The sequence below is a fragment of the Moschus berezovskii genome, chromosome 20 (assembly GCF_049115385.1).
Source record: "Moschus berezovskii isolate FMDL1 chromosome 20, NW_MosBer_1.0, whole genome shotgun sequence".
Lineage (NCBI taxonomy): Eukaryota > Metazoa > Chordata > Mammalia > Artiodactyla > Moschidae > Moschus > Moschus berezovskii.
In genome coordinates this window covers 41062852-41088390 of record NC_142479.1, presented here as the reverse complement: position 1 = coordinate 41088390, position 25539 = coordinate 41062852, and the positions used below count along the sequence as shown (strand labels likewise).

At 46.9% G+C, this 25539-nt stretch overlaps 2 protein-coding genes across 3 annotated transcripts in view; one reads left to right on the top strand and one right to left on the bottom strand.

Annotated features, from left to right (window-relative positions):
* GLP2R (glucagon like peptide 2 receptor) overlaps positions 1-13669 on the bottom strand; it is a 41242-nt gene extending 27573 nt beyond the window's left edge. Inside the window, exons 1-4 of one of the 2 annotated variants that reach the window (XM_055396591.2) lie at positions 13481-13669; positions 7579-7666; positions 5339-5443; positions 3902-4041 (exon numbers count right to left, since the gene is read on the bottom strand). In XM_055396591.2, the coding sequence (XP_055252566.1) occupies positions 3902-4041; positions 5339-5443; positions 7579-7666; positions 13481-13669 (522 nt within the window). The remainder of the gene's footprint in view (positions 1-3901; positions 4042-5338; positions 5444-7578; positions 7667-13480) is intronic. The other variant, XM_088828458.1, reaches the window with a different exon arrangement.
* Positions 13670-16834: 3165 nt separating this feature from the next.
* Positions 16835-24812, top strand: GSG1L2 (GSG1 like 2). Its single transcript, XM_055398269.2, has 5 exons — positions 16835-17132; positions 20533-20580; positions 21641-21790; positions 23597-23708; positions 24554-24812. Exons 1-5 carry the CDS (start codon positions 16835-16837, stop codon positions 24810-24812), a joined length of 867 nt encoding a protein of 288 aa, XP_055254244.1.
* The last annotated feature ends 727 nt before the right edge of the window (positions 24813-25539 follow it).

Here is a 25539-nt window from a genome sequence, read left to right as displayed (position 1 = left end):
AGTCATTCTAATGGGTATGTCGTAGTGTCTTATGGCGGTTTTATTTGCACTTCGCTAATGATTAATGATGTTGAGAATCACTTCATGTGCTTATTTGCCATCTGTATGTTTTATTTGGTAAAGTATCTGTTCAAATATTTGGCTGTCTTTTAAACTGGATCATTGGTCTTAATTTTGAATTGTAAATCTTTATATATTCTAGACATAAACCCATCAGACACATGTTTTGTAAGTGTTTTCTTCCACTTTATGGCTTGCCTTTTTATTTTTTTCAGTTCAGTCGCTCAGTAGTGTCCGACTATTTTTGTGACCCCATGGACTGCAGCACACCAGGCTTCTCTGCCCATCACCAACTTCTGGAGCTTGCTTAAACTCATGGCCATTGAGTCGGTGATGCCATCTAATTACCTCAACCTCTTCTCCTCCTTCCTGCAATCTTTCCCCGCATCAGGGTCTTTTCCAATGAATTAGTTATCAGCTGCCAAAGTATTGGAGTTTCAACTTCAGCATCAGTCCTTCCAATGAATATTCAGGACTGATCTCCTTTAATTGACTGGTTGGATCTCCTTGCAGTCCAAGGGACTCTCAAGAGTTTCCTCCAACACCACAGTTCAAAAGGATCAATTCTTCAGTGCTCAGCTTTCTTTATGATCCAACTCTCACATCCATACATGACTACTAAAAACACCATAGCTTTGACTAGACGGACCTTTGTTGGCAAAGTAATGTCTCTGCGTTTTAATATGCTGTCTAGTTTTGTCTAGGTTTATTTTTTAAGTGTCTTTAAAAGAGCCTAAGTTTTTAATTTTGATCAAGTCCAATTTATCAACTTTTCTTTGGTCACTTAGTAGCCCTCTCAGTTATCAGCTAGACTCTCTTGGTACAGCAGAGTTTGTGTTTTAAGTGACCCTTATTCTACTTAATTTGTTGTTGTTTAGTTGCTAAGTTGTGTCCAATTCTTTGTGATCCCATGGACTGTAGCCTGCCAGGCTTCTCTGTCCATGGGATTTCAGGCAAGAATACTAGAGTGGGTTACCATGCCCTCCTCCAGAGGATCTACCTGACACAGGTATCAAATCCATGTCTCTCATGTCTCCTGCATTAGCAGGCGGGTTCTTTACCACTGAGCCACCTGGGAAGCCCCATTCTACCTAATAATGGCCCCCAAAAGTAGTGATGCTGGCAATTTGGATGTGCCAAAGAGAAGTCATAAAGTGCTTCCTTTAAGTGAAGAGATGAAAGCTCTTTCCTTAATAAGGAAAGAAATAAAATCACATGCTGAGGTTGCTAAGATCTAAAGAACCAATCTTCTATCTGTGAAATTTTAGAGAATTAGTGGCGCTTGTTGTCACACTCCAAACTGTACAAGTTACAGCCACCGTGCATGATGAGTGCACTGCTAAGACAAACGGTATTAAGTGTGTACAGTTTTGAAAGACACTCACACACACACACAATATCCTTAAAAAGCACCAATTACTATGCGTAAGGACCCCCAGTGTGTTGTTAGTTGGAAGAACATAACACATCTCATTTTCCAAAACCCCAAAGGGCAAAGACTTACTAACACTAGCCTTGTTTGGGCAAAAATTCAACCCTCTACTAGAAACACAGGTAAACATGGCCAGAAACTTTTTGTTAAGTATTTGATTTCTTAGAAATATGATCATTTGCAGAGAGGAGGAGGCAATGCCTGTGTCCTCACTGCTCTAAAGAGAGAATCTTTACTTCCTGTCTTGGAAAGTTCAGCTTTTCAATCTTGTTTTGTAGTCCCAGTTGCCTGACCTGAGCCCAAAGCAAGTGGCAGGCATTTCACACCAACTGGTGAATTCATCATCACCACATCCCTTAAGAGTCACCTGGGGAACCTCCCCATCAATATGGACATCTTGACCCCACCACATCCCCACTGACTCAGAATCTGTAGAACCATTCAATATTTATTAAGCACCCACTGTATGTGAAGGTTCTGTGCACTTTTACCAGCACTGTGCCAGAGGGTGGCAGCTGTTCAGATATGGCTATGACTTTGTTATTATTCTCAAGCAGCTTTGTCCAGTAGGGAAGATAAGAAATGTATACAGTTTGCCCATATCACAGCACGAAGTTAACAAGAGCATGGTGCTGTCACAAAAGTCAGACAGAAACATGAGATGAGCTGAATTCAACCCAACCGCAGGCATGATTTTAATACCTTTAAGAGGTGTGACCCGTCACATGGTCTAGGGAACATGGAAATCTGCCAACCTTAGTCAAGGAGTAAAGTTAAAGAGAGGTTTAGAAAAAATTCCCTGCAGATAGAAAGGATGTGAAGGAAGGCTCTTCATGCCTAATGGGAAGACGTGATAGACTTGAGAGTCAAGGACCAGCCAGTTCCCACTGGGGGAAGGAAGTGAACCACAAACACGATGATTCACTGCCCAGCGACTCGGCTGGATCCTAGGGGTGGAGCTGGCACTCTTACTTTACGTCGTGGTGATGAGGGGTCAGGCTCTATCCAGAGACTCGTACGTCTGTCAGCTCTTTAAACCCTCATGCGGTCAAGGGCAGTAAATGTGCTCTGCTGGGGCATGGGGAAGCAGAGGCCCAGAGCAGTGAAGAGCTAGAAAGCAAAGGGACTTCCCTGGTGGCCCAGGGGTTAAAAATCCACCTGCCAATGCAGGAGACATGGATTCGATCCCTGATCCAGGAAGATCACACATGCCTCGGAGCAACTAAGCCTGTGCACCACAGCTATTGAGCCTGTGCTCTAGAGCCTGGGAGTAGCAACCACTGAAGCCCGAGTGCCTAGAGCCTGTGCTCCACAACAAGACAAGCCACAGGAACAAGAGGCTGGCTGACTACAACTAGAGAGTAACTCCCACTCACCTCAACTAGAGAAAGCCTACTAGCAGCAAAGACCCAGTGCAGCCAAAAATAAATAAATTAAATAAATTTTTAAAAATTATTTTAAGAATTAGAAACAGGGCTTCCCTGGTGGCTCAGCCATAAAGAGTCTGTCTGCCAATGCAGGAGACACAGGTTCGATCCCTGGTCTGGGAAGACCCCACACGCCAAGAACCCACTAAGCCCATGCACCACAACTACTGAGCCTGCGCTCTAGAGCCCGGGAGCGGCAACTGCTGAGTCCATGTGCCACAACTACTGAAGCCCAAGTTCCCAAGAGCTCTTGCTTTGCAATGAGAGAAGCCACCAAAATGAAAAGCCTGTGCACTGCAGCTAGACAGTAGCCCCTGCTTGCCACCACTAGAGAAGAGCCCGCTCAGTCATGAAGACCCGCACAGCCAAAATAAATAAAACTATTTTTTAAAAAAGAATTAGAAACAGTAAAAGAAAGAAAGAAATGGAAATTCCATATTAAAAAAAAAAGAGACAGCTAGGAAGTAAAGACTCTGGACATGAAGGTGGGCTGCCTGGGCCCTTGGCCTTGGGCTTGTAACCAGATGCTAGGTGTGTTCCCTCAGGACACTCTGTCTCCTGTCACCACCCGTCCACATGCTAGGAGGGGGATGAGACGGGAGACTGTTGGAGAGTGACAGGTGCTGTCAAGGCTGGAGAGACCATTCTTCATGTGGTGGCCTTGGAAGACTTCACTTGAAAGAAGACGTTGACTTTGAAATGTGACTTTGGGGAAGGAGAAGCTAAAGAACAGCTGGGGAAAGGTGGGGCAGGCGACAGGAGCAGCAAGCACGGATGCTGGTTGTCTTTCCTTAGGGGTTCATGTCTCAGCCCAGCAGCAGAAGACATGCTGTGTCTGCCACTGGAGCTGCGGTTTTGTGTGACCAAGGACCTTGCCAAGTGAGTCTGGGGCCGATGCATCGGGGCAGGCTCCTTGTGTGGAGCCCCGGCACAGGGTGGTTTGGGCCCCGAGGTCCGCCCTCACCGAGCCCAACCAACTCACTTTTTGTTTGAAGCTGTGATCCTCGGCGCATTCGGAGTTGTCCTGCCAAATATCCGTGGAGTTCTCCAGCGTCTGCCAAGCACCCCGAGACAGGCAGTATCTGTAGGCCCTTCCTGAGTTCTCTGAAAGTAAACACAGCTCTAGGGGAAAGGTCAGAGCACGCAACCCGCTCTCCAAGCACGTGGGAAGGCCCTCATTCTCACCGCAAAGCTGTGGAAAAATCCCAGGGAAGAGGAATTTTCACTTCCCCTTCGGGAGACTTGTTAGCATCCTCACTGTTTATTTGGGATGGAAGGAAAAACACGGAAGCCTCTACATTTTGTACCAAACCACAATCCGTTAATGTCTGCTGTGTTTACCCAAAGTCCCTGGTGACTCAGAGACGTGACAGCCCTCCAAGGTGCAGCCCAGCTGGGAGACGCAGACCTGGAGCTTCCTGACGCCCAAGAGGCCATGCCATGGAGAATAAAGGGCATTGGACCAAGCCAGTTCCGCCTCCTACAAGCTCTGTGGCCTTGGGTGGGGTCCTACCCCTCTCAGTCCCTTAGTTCCCCCTTCTGATGACAAGTCTTGACTGTTCCACCTCCAGTTCTTTTCTTTCCTCATTTCTCTTCTTCCCAACCTATTGCCTCTGCCTGAATCCACATCTTCATCCTCTCTTTTTCTGGACCACTGCAGGAGCTTTCAGACTTGCCCTTGCGATCACCCTCCGTCCCTCAGTCCATCAGCCACGGGCTACCTACATCAGCTCCCCCAAACTACCTCCTCATGCCTTAACACCTTCAGTGGCTCCACATCTCTACATGTGGAGTTTAAAGCCCGAAGCATAAAGCACATGCCCGGCCTCATTGCTTGGTCTTTTTGTGCTGGTATGTTCTCTCCCTTGGGCTTCCCTTGTAGCTCAGTTGGTAAAGAATCTTCCTGCAGTGCAGGAGACCAGGGTTCAATCCCTGGGTCGGGAAGATCCCCTGGAGAAGGAAATGGCAACCCATTCCAGTATCCTTGCCGGGAAAATCTCATGGACACAGGAGCCTGGTGGGCTGCAATCCATGGGGTTACAAAGGGTCGGGCATGACTGAGCAACTAACACTTACTGACTTACTTATTCTCTCCCTTCTTATGCTTCTTCCCCTAAGCTCATCTCTCAAGAACTCTGCAGCCGAGTCTGTGGTAGCCAGGCCTGGACTCTCAAATCTTCAAAGGAGAGAGGACCAGGATACAAGCAGAGCCTCCAGGCACAAAAGACTTGCGGGAAGACAGAAGAAGCAGCAGAGAGGAAAAGGAGGATGTGCTACTGACAGCTAAGAGGAGACCTTTCGTGGGAGAAGAGGGCTGGAGAACACAATCTGATTAGAGCCCCCTCCTAACCAAACCCTGGCTGCTCTATCCAGGGAAGCCTTAAAGGAAATGTTAGATATTGGTAAAATAAGACATTACCTTCGCGCCACCACGGTAAGTAGGAAGGGCAGGGGACAGAGACATTTCCAGGAGTGGAATGAGGCCAACACACATACTGATCGAAGGTGCCATTACAGACTGCACCTGCAGAGAAAAGTGGGCAAAATCAACCGGTGGAGTCCAGAGCCCACCTCACTGGCATTGGAGCTGGTGTGGCCCGAGTAGGGACCAGCCAGGGCGTCCCACTCTCTGGCGTCAAGGATGAGGAGCCATGTGGGGAGGACGGGAATGCTTCACGCAGCCCCACATGTGGCTCTGTCTACCCAACCTGACCCCTGGCGGTGGGCCAGTCTTCCATGTCAACACGCACATCACACTGGTGTTGGTTTACTTTACACGGACTGAACTCTCGCAGAAACTCAGGGTCAGGAGGACACTTAGAGGTTCAGCCAGCGTCTTCTGTCCTGTAATTAACTAAATAATTGTCAAACCCTCACCAGTTATATCTATGAAATGTGCAAAATGACTGGTGTATGGAAGGTCATCTGCAGGGCTGAGGTTCTCGGTCACGTGTACCTCAGTCAAGCACTACCTGGTAAGATTTCTCTGTTTGAAGATGAAGCCGACGATCATTATGAAATATCTGGGACTCTCAAGCAGCTCAGGGGATGAGCTGGTGCTTGGCAATGAGATGCTATAATGTAAGCATCAGCTTTATGAGCCCCCAGGATCAAACAAAGGGGCTTCAGGCTGGACCCCAAACATCCATAATGCAAGCTCCTCACTCCTGGTTACCAAACATCATTTCCTACCATGGGCTCCCTATTAGGCTAGAACTCAGGGGCCACTCGGAGAGAAGAGCCAGGTTGCTGGTATCAGGACCAAGCCACTGGTCTGGAGCTTGGGGCACCCTGTAGATCTGGCTGCCAGATCAGCACCCAGTCAGCACCTAGCCTGCATGAACTCATCGAGATGAGCTGCCCACAGGGAGGCTCCAGATCACGAAGGCCTCCCTACTCTTATCTCAGAAAGCAATTTTCCTCAAGATGGAAGTGGTTCCTATAATGAATCAAGTCTTGGCGGCTACCTGCTTAGCTAAAGGATACTTAAAAGGAAGGAGGCATGGCTTGGAGACTGGACTGCCTTTGGGTTGGGAAAAGGCAGAGAGTTTCTAGTGTCCTGTCAACCTCCAAGTCTATGAGTGAAGTTATCTGAAAGAAGCCAGGAGATGAAGGAGGGGGCAGCTTCCATCCACAGCTGACCCATCTCAGAGGCAGGGGGCCAAGGCTTCTTATTTCTTTCTTTTCTCCACAAAAAAGAATCTGGATGCACCCAGAGACCCAGCATATAGACAGGAGAGGCTGTGGGCTGACCAAACTATTAACATATTTGCTAGAATGCACTCAACCTAGTGCAGTCCTAGATAAAAGTTAGCACCGTGGGAGACTGAAGGACACCCCCCACACACACACATATAATAGATTCCTGGGTTAATCTATGACAGTGGCTCATGTCATGTGATTAGGTGGTCAAAGTACCATGACACATGGCTTATATCAAACACGGTCACATGCATGTATATTCCATCTTGCATGCTCTTTCTCACTGGAGGTGGGTAGCCTTTGTAACTGTCTGACCCAACTGAAAACAGCACAAGTGTCTTCCAAGGCTAGGTCACAAAAGGCATCATGGCCTCTGTTCATGCTTGTGCTTGCAACCCAGCCACTGTGCTGTGAAGAAGCCCAGGCCACAGGGAGAGGCCACGTGGATGTGGCCCAGCCAACAGCCCCAGCATGACTCCCAGCATCAACCAGTAGAGGCAGGCATGAACCAGACTTCAGATGATTCCAACCTCTGGTCTTTGAGTCTTTCAGCTAAACTCCAGACATTGCACAGCAATGTCCAAAGCCCTCCCCAGTATTCTCTGTCTGAATTCCTGACACACACAAACTGAGAGAAATGCGTGCACTCTAAGTCGTTTCAGTCTTGTCTGGCTCTTTGCAACCCTATGAACTGTAGCCCACCAGGCTCCTCTGTCCATGGGATTCTCTAGGCAAGAATACTGGAGTGGGTTGTCATGCCCTCCTCCAGGGGATATTCCTGACCAAGGGATCGAACTTGCATCCCCATGTCTCCTGCATTGGCAGGCAGGTTCTTTACCACTAGCGCCACCTGGGAAGGCCCATGAGAGATAATAAATCATTGTTATTACTGTTTTGAGCCACTAAGCTTTGGGGCTATCTGTTACACAGCCATAGATAACTTATACATGTGCTTACCAGAAGTTTCCTTGAGTAAGTCTCTCAGACACTTCTCTTTGTACTGAGCCCACTTCCGAGTTGTCTCCTCAAGGAGAGATCCTGTAACCTGAGCAGAAAAAAAAAAATCATGGTGAACTCCAGTCACCAGCAAGCACATGTTATCACATTTTATTACAAATTATCACCTCACACCATGATTCTCAAACCTTCCCCCTGATAAGCCCATAATGGCCTGCACCACAGAACAATTTCTTTTGTATCTTATGTCCTATCTTAAATATTGCTGCTGTTGTTTAGTCACTAAGTTGCTTCCAACTCTTTTGTGACCCCATGGACTGTAGCCCACCAGGCTCCTCTGTCCATTGGGATTTTCCAGGAAAGAATACTGGAGTGGGTTGCCATTTCCTTCTCCAGGGGGTCTTCCCCACCCGGGGATCAAACCTGCATCTCTTGCATTGGCAGGCAGGTTCTTTACCACTGAGCCACCTGGGAAGCCAGATGTGGGGGAGACTATTGTAAATTGCAGAGATATTCTATTGAAAGGCATTCAAACACACAAATACACACAGAGAGAACAAAACAAGCAAAAACCATCCACAAGCCCTACAGGTAGCCAGTTCTTACCTCCTGAGTAATTGGTCCAAACTACCTCACCCCTCGATGGACATGAGTTTGAGTGAACTCCGGGAGTTGGTGATGGACAGGGAGGCCTGGCGTGCTGTGATTCATGGGGTCGCAAAGAGTCGGACACAACTGAGCGACTGAACTGAACTGAACCTCACCCCTCACCCTCACCACTGCCCAGCATGCCCCAGACCCAATCCCATGGCATCCATAGGGTCTGTGAGTAGTTCCTTTGCAATTTTTCCAGAGAATGACACAGACAGCTTTCTGAAGATAAGCAAGTATGGTCATCGTTAGACTAGAGGTTCCCAAAATTTCTCAATTCTTGCTTCCTTTCCAGTCTTAATAATTTTTCCACAGCACCCCCAGGCCAATAGAAATACCAAATCTAAAGTTCCATTAATCAGACTTCTCTGGAGGTCCAGTGGTTAAGAATTCACCTGCCAATGCAGGGCACATGGGCTTGATCCCTTGTCCGGGAGGACTCAACTTGCCGCAGGGCAACTAAGCCCACATGCCGCAAGTACTGAAGCCCACACACCTAGAGCCTGTGCTCCACAACAAGAAGAGCCTCCTCAAGGAGACGCCCAGGTGCTGCAACTAAAGAAAACCTGTGCATAGAAGAAAGACCCAGAGCAGCCAAAAAATAAACAGAGTGCCATTAATTAAGTAGATGGGCCGAACAACTTATTAAATATTTACCTCTAACAACTTAGAACCTACTGGGGATGATGTGTGCTTGTGCTTAGTCACTCAGTCGTTCTGAATCTCCGTGACCCCGTGGACTGCAGCCCGCCAGGCTCCTCTGTCCATGGGGATTCTCCAGGCAAGAATACTGGAGTGGGTGGCCATACCCTCCTCCAGGGGATCGCCCCAACCCAGGGATCGAACCCATATCTCCTTCATTGCAGGTGGATTCTTTACCATCTCAGCCACCAGGGTAGCCCAGTGGGGATGGTAAAACATCTCAAACCTAACAGTCAAATTGACTACTACCACCTGTGTTCCTGTTCCACCCTGATTTTTGCAGTGTTTGCTTTTTATCACAGCAACTACAAAGAATCCCAGCTTTGCAAAGATACATCATCCAAGGGAAAGTAGTGCCATATAATGTTGAAACCATGGACTACCTCGAGTTCGTCATTCACAGATGGAATGTATCCCTGCTTCCCTCAAAAAATTAAAATTCCTAACAGCACCCCTGCCAGTTCACAGCAGGGGTGCCCTGGGACATGTTAGCACACAGTTTGAGAACCATGGAATTAGCCAGTAAGTAGTTATCATGATGATAATGATGATGAATTTGTGGGGTAGAAAGTGGTCTCATTGTCCTATTCCTCCGCCATCTTGTTTCAGCTCCCCCTGAAATGTTATCAATGATGATGAAATAATTGGTATTTATCCCTTGGTTTCTGTTTCCAGTGCATTTTAAATCTCCGTTAATAATCTCTCTTTCTCTGTTATGGCCCAAAAGTCACGATGGTACATTAGCAACACACTGTTTAAAGAAATACATGTCCTAACGGGAACATAACTGACTATATTAATTTTACAAATTTGGCAGAGATGTTGATAACCAAATCATCAGCTTCCAGAATCCTCCAAGTCACCCAAGTAAAGAACTTTCCTTGGATAAAGTGCTGTTTATATGCACTGGACCTAACAGAGAGAGAGACAATAAAATCAATCGTATATGTGAGCTGTCCGTGGACTAACATTCTCTTATCTCCCTGCTCTTTGCCATGACTGACGGCCATGGTCAAGAGGAAAAACAAAACCAAAGCAGCACTCAGTCTGATCAATCTAGAAAAGCTGGACAAACTCTGATTATCTTCCCAGGTACTTGTCCTAAGGACAGCAAAAACATGAAAGGCTAATCTAAGTTCAGTCACAGCCAAATCCTAATAAAGTAGTGATGAGTGGGTATTTTCTAGCTGGAAAAATCCAGCTTGATCCTGATTACTCTTTCTCTTGCAAGGGTAACCAACACCAACTCACTCAACCGAGAAAGGATTAAGAAAAAGGCGGAAAAAGCTTCTGTTGACTTGCTTTCAACAAAACCTCTATTATTCTTTGTTACCAAAGGAATAGACTTCACTGTAGATAAAATAAAAAATGAAGACAAGCAGAAAGGGGAGAAGAAATGGAATCTTAATCTTTTTACCCACAGATAACTATTTCCCTCCAGACTCTTCTCTCTGCACTCACATATAATCCTTTCTCTTTTTTCTTTCTTTTCTCTTTCATTTTAACCCAAAAGAAAATCATATTGTTAGGTAGTCTCTTTTTCCACTAGAATATACACTGTGACTATATTTCCATTTCGAAAACTATACTTCTAAAGCACCATTTTAAGAACTCTGTAATTTTCTACAGATGAAGGTGATACAATTTATTTCTCAAATCCTCTAGCAAATTGAACACCTACATGGTTCTAGATGTTTGCTAATATAAATGATGCTGTAATGAAAATATTCACAGCTAAACACTAGAGCACATCTTTGTTTTCTTAGGGAAAATTCTTTGAGTTGGGATTTCTGGGTCATCAACTATACATTTTTAAAAGCTTTTGACAATATACTGCCAAATGATCCTAGCCAGAAAGAATTTTTTTTAATTTAAAAATATGCACCTTTTTACACTCTCATCAGCAAAGTATGAAAGAACCACACATTCACTTCTTAAAGAGCCTGAGAGAGTTTATATTTTTTGACACCAAAGGAACTGCTAATTAACTCAGCTGAGCTGTGGGAAGGGGGAGGAGGCATGAGGATATAGCACTGTTTCCCAGCTCGAATTGAGAATCTAAACTATCCCTGAGAATTTCTCATTAAGGGAATTTTATGGTGACTTCCTGCCAAAACAACACGCCATGGTCATTTATATCCATGCAGGGCGAACGTCTATGAGCAAAAGTCATCACGGAAATCTACGCCAAGTCTTGTATAACATAAACATCTGGAGAAAGAAGTTGGGTTTTAAGATGGGTGACCAAGAGGAGGGTCTTCAGGATTTTATACAGATAACACAGGACAGACAGAGGGAAGAGGTTCTGAAAACAGACTGAGTGGCGGAGGCAGGGAAGAGGGGCTGCCCATAGGCACATTATCGATTATAGATATACCAAGGTGTGGCTTGGTCAGCGTCATCCGCCAGCCTGACTCACTGCAGATTTGGCTGTTGTCACATAGAAATATTCGTATGTCAACAGCTTCCAAGGAATGCTGGGGGAGAAAGAACACAGGACTTTCAAGTACCCTGGGGGTAGGCCCAATGTCTCCACCGCTCACAAGCTACATCATCGCAGGTGATCAGACAAGATCCTGTGAATCTTGGTGGTCAGTGACAGTCACCTTCTCAGAGGCTCGTTGTGGGATTTGGGCAAGACCATTATGACAAAATGCCAAGCGCTGCGGTAGAACTTGGGACCTAAGAGACAGCTGACCCATGGTTGTGGAGAGGAGATGAACAAAACCAGAGAGTTAGCTGAACATATACTCCATTTGAATATGAGACAGATAACTAGAGCAAGGGTGAGAGATCTTATCAACTCTTCCAACAACGGCCCCGCCACTAAGTCCCAGGTCACCTGCCCCCAGGAACGTATGGTCACTCGTCGAGAGGCAGCCACCATGGCAAGAATCCTAGGCAACCCTGGACTCAGTTCACATTTACTGTCCGAGGGTTTGAAGCCAGCCTCTGGGAGGACGTGGATGTAGAGAACTTGGTGTGGGTTTTCTGCCCATCTGGTTCTGGACAAGCATCAGACAAAGCCTGATAAGCTGAGCACTGATGAGACCCAGCACCCCAGCCCTCCCTCTATGGGGGCAGGAGGGATACAGATTTCCAAGGCTGCAAGCAGAGATGAACTCTGCCCATGGACCAAAGGAAGAAGAAAAGCATTGAGTTCTCAAAGTACTTCCTCACTCAGGGGAATGGAACTGAAGCTCCTTCACATCATGGCCGAGAATAAAGAAGAAACCTTGAGGGACCTCCCTGATGGTCCAGTGGCTAAGAATCCTCACTCCCATTGCAGGGAGCCCAGGTTCCATCCCTGGTCAGGACACTAGACCCCACATGCTGCAACTAAGAGTTCTCATCTGGTTGGATGGCATCATCGCCTCAATGGACATGAGTTTGAGGAAACTCCAGAAGACAGTGAAGAACAGGGAAGACTGGCATGCTGCAGTCCATGGGGTCACAAAGAGTCAGACTCGACTTAGCGACTAAAGAACAAATGCTGCAACTAAGACCCGGCACAGCCAAAGACATTTTTAAAAAATTGGAAAAAAAAGGAATCTTGCAAAGGGAAGGGGCAAATGTCTCGTCTCCCTGGATAAGAAAAAACAAGCTACCAGAATGCCCAACTAAAGAAGATAGCTACAAACATACTTTATGATTCACCCCAATGTCCTTAAACAGCATGCCATGGAGCTCAATTTTCTGACCGAAAAATGTTCAACTTCCTTGAGCTTCAGTTTTCTCATCTGTCAATGGGGTTAACAGGAAAACCTCCCTCCTAGGTTTGCTGAGAGCATGAAATAAGATAAAGAGCCCTGGACCTGGCACCAGACCTGGAGCATAGTAAGTGTTCAACAAATATGTTAGCTTGGGTTAATAAGTATTTTGTTAAGGAAAAGAGCAGATTGCAAGAAAATATTTATAGTATAAGCCTCTGTTGTTTTTCTTTTATACTATATGTAAATAAGTGGTAGAAAAGTGTGAGTGTAAGCCAAAAAATGGGAATAAGGGTGATCTCTGGCTGGTGGGAGTGCAGAAATTTGTAGTTGGTATTCAAACATCTCCAGATTTTATAAGTTTATTTTTGTAAACAATAAGCATTCTGTATTTTTATAATAGGAAGGAAGGAAAAAGGAAGATAGGAAGGAAAGAAAAAAAATCCACTCATTCAATCTAAATACTCAAACCTGGAAGAATGATGAAAACGAACAGAGGAAACATGCAGCAATTTTTAAATGCTATTTGCAGAGTTCACACTGACATGCAAAAATGCTTATCATCTGCTATAAAGGGGAGACCAGGACACAAAATGTTTTCCACATCCTAATTCCAGCTGGGGAAGAAAAAAATGCATAGGAAAAGGATTTGAGGAACATATGCCAAAATATCAACAGTGATTACCTCTGAAGGCTTAGATTACGGTTGATTGTCATTGCTTTAATACCATTTTACATTTTCCAAATTGCCTACAAGAGGCCTGAAGTGCTTCTATCATCAGAAAATACATACGACTGATAATAATAACAATAACAATAATAATACAAACGGCTCTTACTTGTTTGATGGAAACCAGAAGCAGCAGAGCCAGGAAGGGCCTCGCAGGGGTCCAGTGAGCCAGCTTGCAGGGGGAGGAGAGAGGCCCAGACCCCTGGGCAGCAGGGGTGCCCATGAGCAGCATGTGGTCTCCGGGCAGGGGGCTCACTGCCCTCCTCTGGGACCCTGCCCAGCTCGGCCCCGGCCTCATCTTTCTCTCTGTGGGTCACAAGTGTCAGCACATCCTTTGAACGGTCTAAGATGTACCGCAGGCGGCCGCCTCTTGCATTCCTCTTCCTCCGGCGAGAAGATGTTTGCACAAACCCTCCGCACGCCGCCCCTGAGAGCGTCTGGCCCAGTCTAGAGCCATCTACCGAATCTCCAAAGTTTCTCATCCCCCGTCCCGCCTCCCCCTCAAAAGGCAGGGAGATTTTTCCCAGACCTCCCCAAGTGCTGCGACTTCCTAGGCAGAGGACGCCCAGAAAAGGCAAGGCAGTCGGTGGGTTCCACCCCTAACGCCCCACTAGCTGCAAAGGACCAGGGTGGGACTGACCTGGATTCCAGGCCCTGAGGACCAGTGGTGGGAGGATGGGCCTCCAGGTCTGAGGTGGGCATCTTCATCACGGGGGACACTTGTTATTGAGGCTTTAAGTTTATCCAGGATGTGCTGAGTCCAGCTACCAAGGCAGGGTCTCCTCTGGGCCCTGTTTATGCCAAGACTTCCAGAAAGACAGTTTTCTGCCCAGGAGACAGCAGCTCCTGCCCCAGGGCCTGAAGCAAAACCCCCATCAGTGGGCTTCCCAGGGGGTCCAGTGGTTGGGAATCCACGTGGCCAGGCAGGGGACATGGGTTCAGTCCCTGGCCGGGGAAAATAGGGCTCCACATGTCATGGAGCAGCTAAGCCTGTGCTCCACAACTATTGAAGCCTGAGTGTGCTAGAGCCTGTGCTGCACAAGAGAAGCCACCACAATGAGAAGCTCACACACCACAATTACAGAGCAGCCCTCGTTCTCTGCAGCTAGAGAAAGCCACTGCACAGCCACAAAGACCCAGAACAGCCAAATAAACACTTAAAACAAAACAAAACCCCATCACCGACTTGAGCTCCTGCTACATAGCAGCCAACCAACATGCTGAAAAGTCAAAAACGTGCTCGCCTTTAGATGGCCCTCACCTGTGAGCAAAGGTCGCTCAGTCCACCAGGCAGATCCTTTGTCAGAACCCATGATCCATTATTGCCAACTAACAGGTGTGTAGGTTTCCACCACAACGCACATGGACAAAATCTTCTCACCTGACATCCTACTTCTTTCGTCCTTACAATAACCCTGTGAGGGAATGGTTAGTTCTCTGCTTGATGGCTGCAACATTGAGGTTCAGAGAGGTTAAGTGGCTTGCCCAAGGCCACACAGCAAGTTAAAAGCAGAGCCAAGATACGCAGGTCTTCTGACCAGTCACCTGACCACAGAAGCTTGGTAAGGTCCCATATCTGACCCTAACCCTCTAGGTGAGTTCCTTTTTTCTAGCAGGTTCAGCACTGTGTCTCTGAGACACTCTGCTTGGCCCTTCTCAATCACCCCTCCCTGTCCAGCCCCTTCCAAGCCTTTCCTGAACTTGAGATTCCACAGAAGGCATCCTGATTGTATGAAATGCAGGTCAGCAAGAGACAGGAACACCATGTTTCCATTTACATTTAGGCTATTTTTTCCCCCATAAGGTGGACCAGAGGCTCTCATCCTGGTTAACTTACCCAAGTGAGTGAACTTTGAACAGTTGGGGCAAAACAGGTGAGCATCCCTTAATAGAAATCCTTGGACAGCTTTAAAAAAAAAAAACAAAACAACCCACACGGCAAGATTTTAAATACCAGAAGTAAAACATTCAAAATGAACACAGACCCCCTACCCAAGATGGACTCACATAATGATGTGGCCTCTGGAATCCATGTGGTCATCCCTTTGGGACAGCAGAGAGAGGAAAGAGGTGACCCAGAGGGAGAAAACTGCCCACATGATGGCTCTGATCCTTCCATGTGGCTGTAAAGCTAGTCCGTGATGCACTTTACAGATTGTCTTCCCCATCGCCTACTGGCAAAAACAGTGCCACCTGCTTGGTAAGAATATTCTGTCTAGCCTCTCTGAAATTTTTCTCAAAAATAGCCTTTTTCTAAAGGGACAGGGGTTGTGGGGAAGGGACGGCTACACACGACTTCCCCACTCGTTGGATGGATGCCATCTAGTGATAAAATGAGGTAACTCCTCTTTCCACAAGACTGGTTGGCAACCACACAGACAGACACAGCTCACAACACAGTCCTCGGTCTTTGCCAGCCGGAAAGTCCAGGCTAAGCGATGTGGACCCAAATAACACCAGCCTTTTCTCCTCCCTGCCCAGGTTGATTCTCTGTCATAATGGGCTAGGGGGATTTGTCTTCGGGAGGTGTCTAACACAGGATGGAGACCCTGTGTGTTCCAGATGCCACGTGGAACCCTTGAGGACATCATGCTATGTGAAATAAGTCAGTCACAAAAAGACACATTCCACATATAACTTGAGTGACCAAATTCATGGAGAGTATCATAGGGGCTGGGGGAAGAGGAATGGGAAGTTGGCATTTAATAGGGACAGAATTTTAGTTTTTGCAAGATAAAGAGTTCTGGAGCTTTGAGGCAGACTTGAATGTACTTAAGAGTGCACTTAAAAATGATTAAGACAGTAAACTCTGTGTTATGTGTATTTCATCACAATTTAAAAAGAACAAAAATGGCACCTCTGCTCAGTGTTTTGCAGCAGCCTGGATGGGAAGGGAGTTTGGGGAGGAATGGATACATGTTTATGGACGGCTGAGAACCTTCGCTGTTCACCTAAGACTAGCACAATGTTGTTAATCAGCTATACTCTGATACAAAATAAAAAGTTTTTTAGAAAGTGATGGTGAAAGTGTGAATAACACGAATCAAATTTAGGAGCATTTCGAGTTGGATCTGTAGCTATTCCACTGTGCCTAACACAAAATGGAAGGACATTTTCTTCCAGTATCTAAAAATAGTCATCCGGTTGGCCAGAAGAGTTGCTCACATCACACGGGAATAAATGAAGTTCTACCCTTGCAAAAAAAAAAAAGAACAAAAACAGAAAACCAGCACCTCTACATGGTGGGGAGGACTGCAGGGCTGACAGTGTTGAAGGGAGCACGACCCAGCTCTGTGGCTCCTTCGGGCACAGATGTCGCACCCTGGAAAGCACCAGTTCCCCAGGGGGATGTGCAGGGAGAGGTAAGGATGCCAGATGGTGGACCGAGGTGGGGCGGGTACCAGGGTGAGGCAAGCGAGGGGGACCCCACTGCTTATCCTGCCACCGCACCCCGCATTCAGCCATGGACCAGTGGGCCAGGCAGCAGCGGGCTCTGGCCCTCCTCCCGGTCTGCCTGGCCCTCACCTTCTCCCTCACGGCCGTGGGCAGCAGCTACTGGTGCGAGGGCACGCGGCGGGTGGCAAAGCCGCTGTGCCAGGATCGTCCGGGGGTGCTGCACTGCATCCACTACAGCCATGGCAGCAGCGACAACAGGAGCCAGGCCGTCCAGTACATTTGGGAGATGGGGGACGACAAGTTCGTCGAGCGCAGGTTCCATGTGGGGCTCTGGCAGTCGTGTGAGGAAACCCTTGGGAGCACAGGTGAGCTCAGCATCAACGGGTCCTCTGGTGGTTCGGGGATGTAAGCTCTCTGGCTTTCCACGTGAAAACATCGCCCAGACCCAAGAGAGCCTGCCTGGGGAGACTGCAGCCTGGGGCCCCTGCAGGGGGATTGCTCCACACACACATCTGCTGCTGCGGCTGCTGCTGCTAAGTCGCTTCAGTCGTGTCCGACTCTGTGCGACCCCATAGACGGCAGCCCGACAGGCTCTGCCATCCCTGGGATTCTCCAGGCAAGAGTACTGGAGTGGGGTGCCATTGCCTTCTCCAATGCATGTTTAGCACAAATACCTGGGTGAGTTGAGGCATAAGAAAAGGAGCAGATTACAACTGGAGGTGGACAGTGGCACCCACAGAGAGGGACAGGAGGGACGAGGGCGGCTACGGAGACCTGGCCGCAAGGACTCCAGCCTGGGGAGGGTGCTCCTGGGCCCTGAACAAGCACAAGAAAGGGATCTCAGGGCGTCTGGTCACCCCCAGCTCTGCTGCCCACTGCAGCTTCCTGGGTATTTCCCTTCTTAATCAGCTTCATCCGCATCCCCCTAAAAGTTGACCCTCCTTTGGACACCCTAATAGAGTCCTCCTGGGGACCCCCTACCTGGAATGCTATGTAGTGACCCCCTACCTGGAGGTCATTTTCTAAATAGCTCTACACCTTCTTCTCAATGCCTCTAAAGAGAGAACGCATCGTTTGAAATGAAGATGTAAAATAAAAACTCCTCTTAGAGAACGAACTTATGGTAGGTAGCCAGGAACTCCTGGCCCACTGGATAGTTAGGGAGCTTGGGGTAGGCGTGTACACTCTGCTGTATTTAAAATAGATAATCAGCAAGGACCTACTGTAGAGCACAGGGAACTCTGCTCAGTGTTATGTGGCAGCCCAGATAGGAGAGGAGTCAGGGGAGAATGGATACATGTATATGTATGACCAAGTCCCTTTGCTGTTTACTTGAAACTATCACAACATTGTTAATCGACTCTACCCCAATACAAAATAAAAAGTTAAAAAAAAAATAGAAAAAAACAAAAATTCATGGTTGGGCAGCTTTTCAACTCAATATTATTCTTTCTCCTGAGTGAATGAATTAGCAGAATGTGTTGATTCCTGACTCTGTGCGGTTCTGCTGAACCAAGAAATTCAAGGACAGAGGGGTCTGGGCACACCATAGTGGGTGGGGGTTTGGGGAGAAAAATCAGACAGGGTGCCACAGTCCATCCCCAGGACTCTGACACCATTTCCCAGGCTGGCTGGCTGTACCGCTTGGCTGGCGAACCTCTGTCCAGCTATGTAACACCCGCCTGTCTGGCTTCATGGGATTTATAAAGATTTTTCCTTTTAATCCTGCTGGACCTATTCAAAAGGAACATCATTTCTGAGGATTCATATTAATCAAGGGGTCACTGCGGTCTGACCCACGCTAAACTCACCCTTCTAAGCTATTGTGAATTCTCTTAATCTCCTCGGCTGGTCCCGTTTTCACTCTGCCCTGTCCCTGGCTCTGGACTTGCCTCCGCTTTACCCCCTGTTGAGACAAGGCAGCCCTCTCCAGAAGGCTAGTTAGATGTTCAGTCCTCCATGCATTAAGCAGAAAGACAGCAGCAGGGTTTAAGTGCATATTAACCAGGAGAGAAGCTTTCCTGTCAAAGTGTTTCTTGCTCAGTTGGGTCTGACTCTTCAACCCCATGGACTGCAGCCCACCAGGCTCCTCTATCCATGGGATTTCTTAGGCAAGAATATTGGAGTGGTTAGCTATTCCCTTCTCCAGGGGATCTTCCCGACCCAGGGATCGAACCCGAGTCTCCTGCATTGGCAGGAGGATTCTTCCTATCTAGTGTCTCATTTAATCTTCAAAGCAAGGCTAACGTGGGGACTATTAAACCAATTTTAGAAATAGGAAAGCCATTCCTCTGAAGAGTCAATAACAGGTGGGATGGAAGGGAATCTCAAGAGGGTAGGGATATATATTACCGATGGCTGATTCGCATTGTTGTACGACAGAAACCAACACAACACTATAAAGCCATTATCCTTCAATTAAAACGAAAAAAGGAAAAAAAAAGAAGAGTCAATGATCTATGCCCCTAACATTCACCTCTTTTAGCTCCTAGCAGCCCAGACTGGGAGCCGCAGGATATGTCTTTCCGGCGCCTTCCCTACAGTCCCTGGATTGAATCAGTGATGTGGCAGGACAGTCTTGGGACAGTACTGGGCCCCTGAAATGCTGAAACTGCCTCTACCCGTGTTTTCTGTACCATGTTTTCCCCTCAGAGGTCCTCAGACACACTCTTCCTAACTGCACAGAGACAAATCAGGCAATGCCTCTGACTCTTCCCACTCCACCATCTATGATTCAATTTGGGGCTGATGTGTTAGTGGAGAGAGATGGGGGTACCCACCTGGGACAGCATCCCAGAGGGTGATTCGCCCTGGTGTCAAATCCTCCATCCATTACTCACCCCCAAACCGGAATTTGGTGACATCAGTCCACTCAGTATATAACCAAGGACTCAGATCCTTCAAAGGGACTGCACCTCACAGGGGACAGCACAAGCTTTTCTAGCCAATATGAGCAACATGACCGATGATACAGGCAAAGCACACCCCCTGGAGCACAGAATAAGTCTGGGAGTGGGTTCTGCCTGCTACCTGGCACTCACTCACATAATTCTTCCCTTTCCTCTCCCACTCCAGAAAGCAGGATGGAGTGCAAGTAACTGGCTCACTTCATAGCAGAGATAGTTCTGAATCTGCTCTATTTCATTTTTTAAAATGATTACAAACATTGTCACTTTCCCCTCTACCCAGAAAGAAATTATTTGAGACTCACGTCATCCTGGATGCTGTTTGGGAAGTCCAGCATCAAGTCTTGCAGCATCAGTCCAGATGGGCTAGGGTATGCTGTAATAACAAACAACATCCAAGTCCCACAGGTTTAAACCACCAAATTCATTTCTAGCTCTTGCTATTGGTATTTTGCCGGTTGGCAAGTGGTGTCTCCTCACTGGAGCTACTCAGGGATCCAGGCAGAGAGAGACTCCACCTGGACATATCCTTCTGTGATCTCAGAGGCAAGAAAATGAGAACTTTTAGACAAAACACTGACTCGTAAAGCTTCTGACCAGAAGTGACCCCCACCCATCCACGCCATAATTTCCACTCCTAGTTCTCGGCCATAACAAGGCATATGGCCCAGCCTGGATTCACAGGGGCAGGACTGTATCATGATGCTCCAGGGAGGGGCACCACCTCTCTGGGAACAATAAAGTCACACTCCCCAGTCCTTGTTCAAAATGACTGGGATGCACTCAAGGGGGGCTGGAAACAGCTTGTCCCTCGTTGTCAAGGTTCAGCCTACTTGATTCTATCTTCTTTTACTTCCAGGTGAAAACTGCAGAAGTTTCCAGAGTGTAATACCAGCTGAAGAACAAGGTAAACACGTTCCTCGTGTTCTGTCCACCAGCCCTTCTCACCATTTGGACAATGTCTATGGTTTTGGTTGGGCTGGGGGGAAAACATGAAAGAGTTATTTATAGTTCTTCCATGAATTCAAGTCCCACAGAGCCACTGGCCTGTTTCATGGGACCTGTAGGCAGTAATGCTAAAAAACGTTAAACCGTCAACTCTGCAGGAGGAGGGGATGCCCTGATAGGCGGTATTTGCAGCTTTTTGGAGTGTGAATACTCCCACCAAGGCCAATTTCAAACTATCGATGCAAGGTGACCGCAGAGCAGGAAAAAAGATGGAGTTCATCACTGCCAATAGCGTTTTCCCTCTCTATAACACTCATCAAGTTTAAACTTACTTTCCTAGTATCGTTTCCCCAGCAAGAATTTAGCTTTTGTGATGACATGGACCATGTCTTTTTCATTCATTGCTGTGTCCCCAGGACCAACCTGCCTTATAGGAGGCTTTTTGTAAATAACAGTTTCGCTCCCTGCCCCTTTTATTCACTCCACATCCAACCTATTTCCTTGAAGCAGCAGGAGGGGTCCCACCAAAAGGGTAAATCACAGGTTGACATGGAAACAAATGAGATTTTGGCACCTCAAATCAGGAGGCCTCAATTCTCAGACTCTTTCATCCGCCCTGGTGAAGTTTACCCTCTTCTTCAAAAAATGAAGATAGTGTCTTCTGGTGGAATCAAAATAACATGGTAACTTCGGAACTGGGGAACGGGACCTCCAGCATCTTTCAGGACCTCACAAAAGAATTGAGCTTAGTCTTTTTTTCCTTCCCAGCTAATGACAATCTTCCCAAAGCTTCTCTTTCAAGCCCCAGGACTCCCCTTGCATTGCCAACTTTCCAAGACTCAGCAGAGGTTTCTGTGGTTTTCACCCCGTGGTGGTTTTTATTTATTTTTTTGTTTAAGAAGTGACCCAAATCACATGATTGAATATCCTAGTATTTCTAAGGGGCTCCCCTGGTGGCTCAGACGGTAAAGAATCTATATTTCTGAGTCCCAGCATCTCTTTTATCCTTACATTTGCAGGTGTCTTGTGGCTGTCTATCGGGGCTGAGGTCCTGAATATCCTACTGACATTGACAAGTGCAGTCCTCCTGGGCTCCAGAGTGAGGCATCACTCTGGGTTCCACTGGCTCAAGGTGGATGCCTCAGTAGCCATCCTCACGGTGCTTGCAGGTACTTGCCAAGAGCATCATCAGAACAAGCAAATGCCCTACAGCCTGCCTCCAAGGGAACTGGCAGAGTTCCAGGCTGGCTCTTCCTATCGCTGGCCCATTCAGCGGGACAACTGGTCCACTGGTGAGGTTACCAAATTAATCCCGTTGGTGGAAGCAATGGGGGGCTGATGAAAAAAGCGGGGACAGGCACAAAAGGAGAGTAAAATTTATCAGCGTGCCTCAGCATGGCAGGGGAAGAAGTCCACTGGCTTTGGGGACAGAGACTGCCCTATTTGTACAACGGCCAAGCATGAGTCTGTGGAGAAACACTGTCTGGATTCAGAGATCTCCAACTTGCTGGCTGCGTGATTCTGGGCAAGTGGCTTCACTTCTCTAACTAGCTGCCTCACAAAGCTGTGATGGGACTTCCCTGGCAGTCTGGTGGCTAAGAATTTGTGCTTCCACTATAGGGAACATGGATCTGATCCCAGTCAGGGAAGATCTTGCACGCCAGTGCAGCCAAAACATACAAAAACAAACAAATAAAATGCTATGGTGATGACTAAATAAGAATACACATAGTATACAGTCAGTACTCAAAAATGGCAGCTTGTTAAAAATTATCCAAGTGGGGTCAATAGCCCTATGAGTAAAGAACTCCTCTTTTTGGTCTTCTGTGTTGTCCAAGTAATTTTTCCATTATTGTTGTTCAGTTGCTAAGTTGTGTCTGACTCTTTGCGACCCCATGAACTGTAGCTAGTCAGGCTCCTCTGTCCCTGGGATTCTCCAGCAACAGTACTGGAGTGTGTTGTCATTCCCTTCTCCGGGGGCTCTTCCTGAGCCAGGGATGGAACCCGGGTCTCCTGCACTGCAGGCAGATTCTTTACTTTCTGCACCCATAGACCAGGGAAGCCCATAGACCACTAGAGAAGTTCCAAAACTACTTTCTATTTGACCATTGAAGCCACAACTGGTCACTCCTGCCATAGATTTATTAAATTAAAACATAGCCCTGTAATGGGAGCCCCTGAAAAAGAAAGACAAAATAACTAATATTTAAAAGTAATATTCAAAGAAACTTTCTAGAACAAAAGACCAAAATCTATGCATATAAAACTCTCTCTAATACCTGGGAGGGGGGGAGGATGACACAGTACATTCAAATCCTAGACATATCCCACTAAAACTGTTAAAGGAAAAGAAAATCGTCTGGGTCCTCAGGCAAAAAGATCAATTAATTCACTTACAGAGAACAGAAAATCACATTGGGAACTGACCAGTTCCTACTGTGAAAGTCTACTGTGGCCAGGACCTATTCCGATTTTTATGCAAAGTTTTTCTGTGTTAGCAAACAATCCACATTCAAAAGAAAAAGTGACAGAACTTGGTAAAGTGTGGCTTCAGGCTAAATGTAGCTCAAGGACCTCTTCCCTGTTCTGGAAAACAGAGATATAAAATCAGTGCCTCTGGGGACTTCACTTGTAGCCTGGTAGTTAAGACTCCGAACTTCCAATGCAAGGGGCGCAGGTTCGATCCCTGGTCAGGAAACTAAGATCTCACAGTCTGTGCTGTATGAGTGAAAAAAGAAAAAAACACCCCACAGCGACATGATAAAATAGAAAAAGGAGGTGGTCTTAAGACAAATGACATGGCAAAGGAACATTCAGCACTGTGTAGACTGGTGACCCTAAGAAATCAGTAGGCGTGTAAAACATGAAGGCTGTTTGGAAGGGCTCAAGGAGGATGTTAGTGGGCTAGGACAGCCAACTCATGTGCCGTAGAAAACTACATTCTTTACTATGGCTCACAAACTTTCCTTGTGCAGGGCTCCTAGCCATGGTGGCCCACATGATGTACACAACCATTTTTCAAATCACCGTGAACCTTGGGCCAGAAGATTGGAAGCCTCAGACATGGGACTATGGCTGGTCATACTGGTGAGTCGCTGGCCACGGTGGACCAGCAGGGATGCACACAGGTTTTCTAGGAGCACCACCGCCCTTGGTCACGGCTCCACCACCTGCTACTGTTGGGACTTCGGGTTAATCTTTCTGTAGCTCAGATTCCTCATCTGTAATGCCCATCTCAGATATTTTTATGAGAATGTAAGGTTATGTTTATCAAATTCTCGGCACAGAGTGAAGTGCTCAAGAAACAGAGATAGTCCTGCTGTTACTTTCTTGAACATGGTTTAAGGAGAAAAGTCCTATTATAATTCCTAATAAATATGTCAGTGAGGAGAGACCCAGTCCCTGATTCTAATGGAAAGACAGGTCGTAACACAGAAGTTCTATCTCTGCTAGAAAGACTTGATGCAGAATTGGATACAGAAAGGTGAAGTCACCAGCTCAAGGTTGCACAGTTAATGAGAGATGTGTGCAAACCCACAGTGCATGCGTGACTCCCGAGTCTGGTTCTCTTCGCCATTCACACATCCCCGACAAAAACACGTTGACTGCTCTCTGAGATCTGTGATCCAAAGCATTAGATGCTCAGTCATGTCTGACGCTTTGTGACTGTAGCCCGTCAGGCTCCTCTGTCCATGGAATTCTCCAGGCCTGAATACTGGAGCGGGTAGCCGTTCCCTTCTCCAGGGGATCTTCCCAACCCAGTGATCAAACCCAGGTCTTCTGCATTGCAGGCAGATTCTTTACTGCCTGAGCCACCGGGGAAGCCCAAACCCAGGTCCAAATTGGGTGGAACTGGGAGTTGATTTTCCACCCCACCTGGAAGCCCTGGAATCAGCCCTGCATCCTTTCCTAACTGTGCCTTTTGTTGACAGCCTCGCCTGGGGTTCCTTTGCCCTGTGCATGGTTGCATCGGTCATGGCCACAAGCAGATACACAGCAGCCCGCCGGGAACTCGCAGTGAATAACAGTGGACAGAAGGGCAGTCGGCACTCTCCACGAGACTTCCAGAAACCCAAAGCTTCAGAAAGTGTTTGGGAAACAGAAGCTGCTCCCAGTCCTGCGGGGTGTGGCCTCATCAGTGTATCTAAGCACCTGCCACCAGAGGCTCCAGGCAAGGTGTCCATGTGCTAGCCAGGGGTCATGGCTGACAGATCTGCACAGGCAGACAAACCAGACAGTTGTCTACAAGGAACATCTCAGGACTGGGCTTCACAAGGCTGTGAAGTAATCCTTTCACCTGTCATCTTACCCTTCACTAAATACCTTTGCCTTCAACTTCTGATTCCTGTTATAATGCCAGTATTTTTAAATGAGATAACACCTACAGAAAATATCAACCATTGACACTCTAGTATAAGTGAGCATCCCAAGCTTTCCTGACAGTTTAATAAGGGTGACAGAAAAAGTAGGAGCATGTGAATGCTAAGAGTAAGAGCTGAAGAAAGGAGAAAACAAGGCTTTGACTACAAACAATGTAGATTTGTTGCCCACACAGTTATGTTGACAAAAGAGTCTAGAAAGTCTTTTTCCTTAATTGACACACACAGATTAATAGTACATGTGACTATTCTATATTTTTTTCTGTTTTAATCGGGAAGAAATGGATTTAAAATCAGCTTTGTGCTATTTTTAAAATACATTTTCTTCTAAATTGTCCACTTTCCACTTATAGGAAAATCAGTTTGGAAGGATAATCAAGTGATAAAACAAAATAAGAAGGGTTGAATGGAATGACATTTTGTCACAGCTAAGTGGAACAAATGTTTGAATTGTTGTGCTTAAATTGCCAGGCACTTCTGCTTCTAAAAATAAACATGGTGAAACCTGCAAGTCTTGTTTGAAACCGTGGTATGCTGCA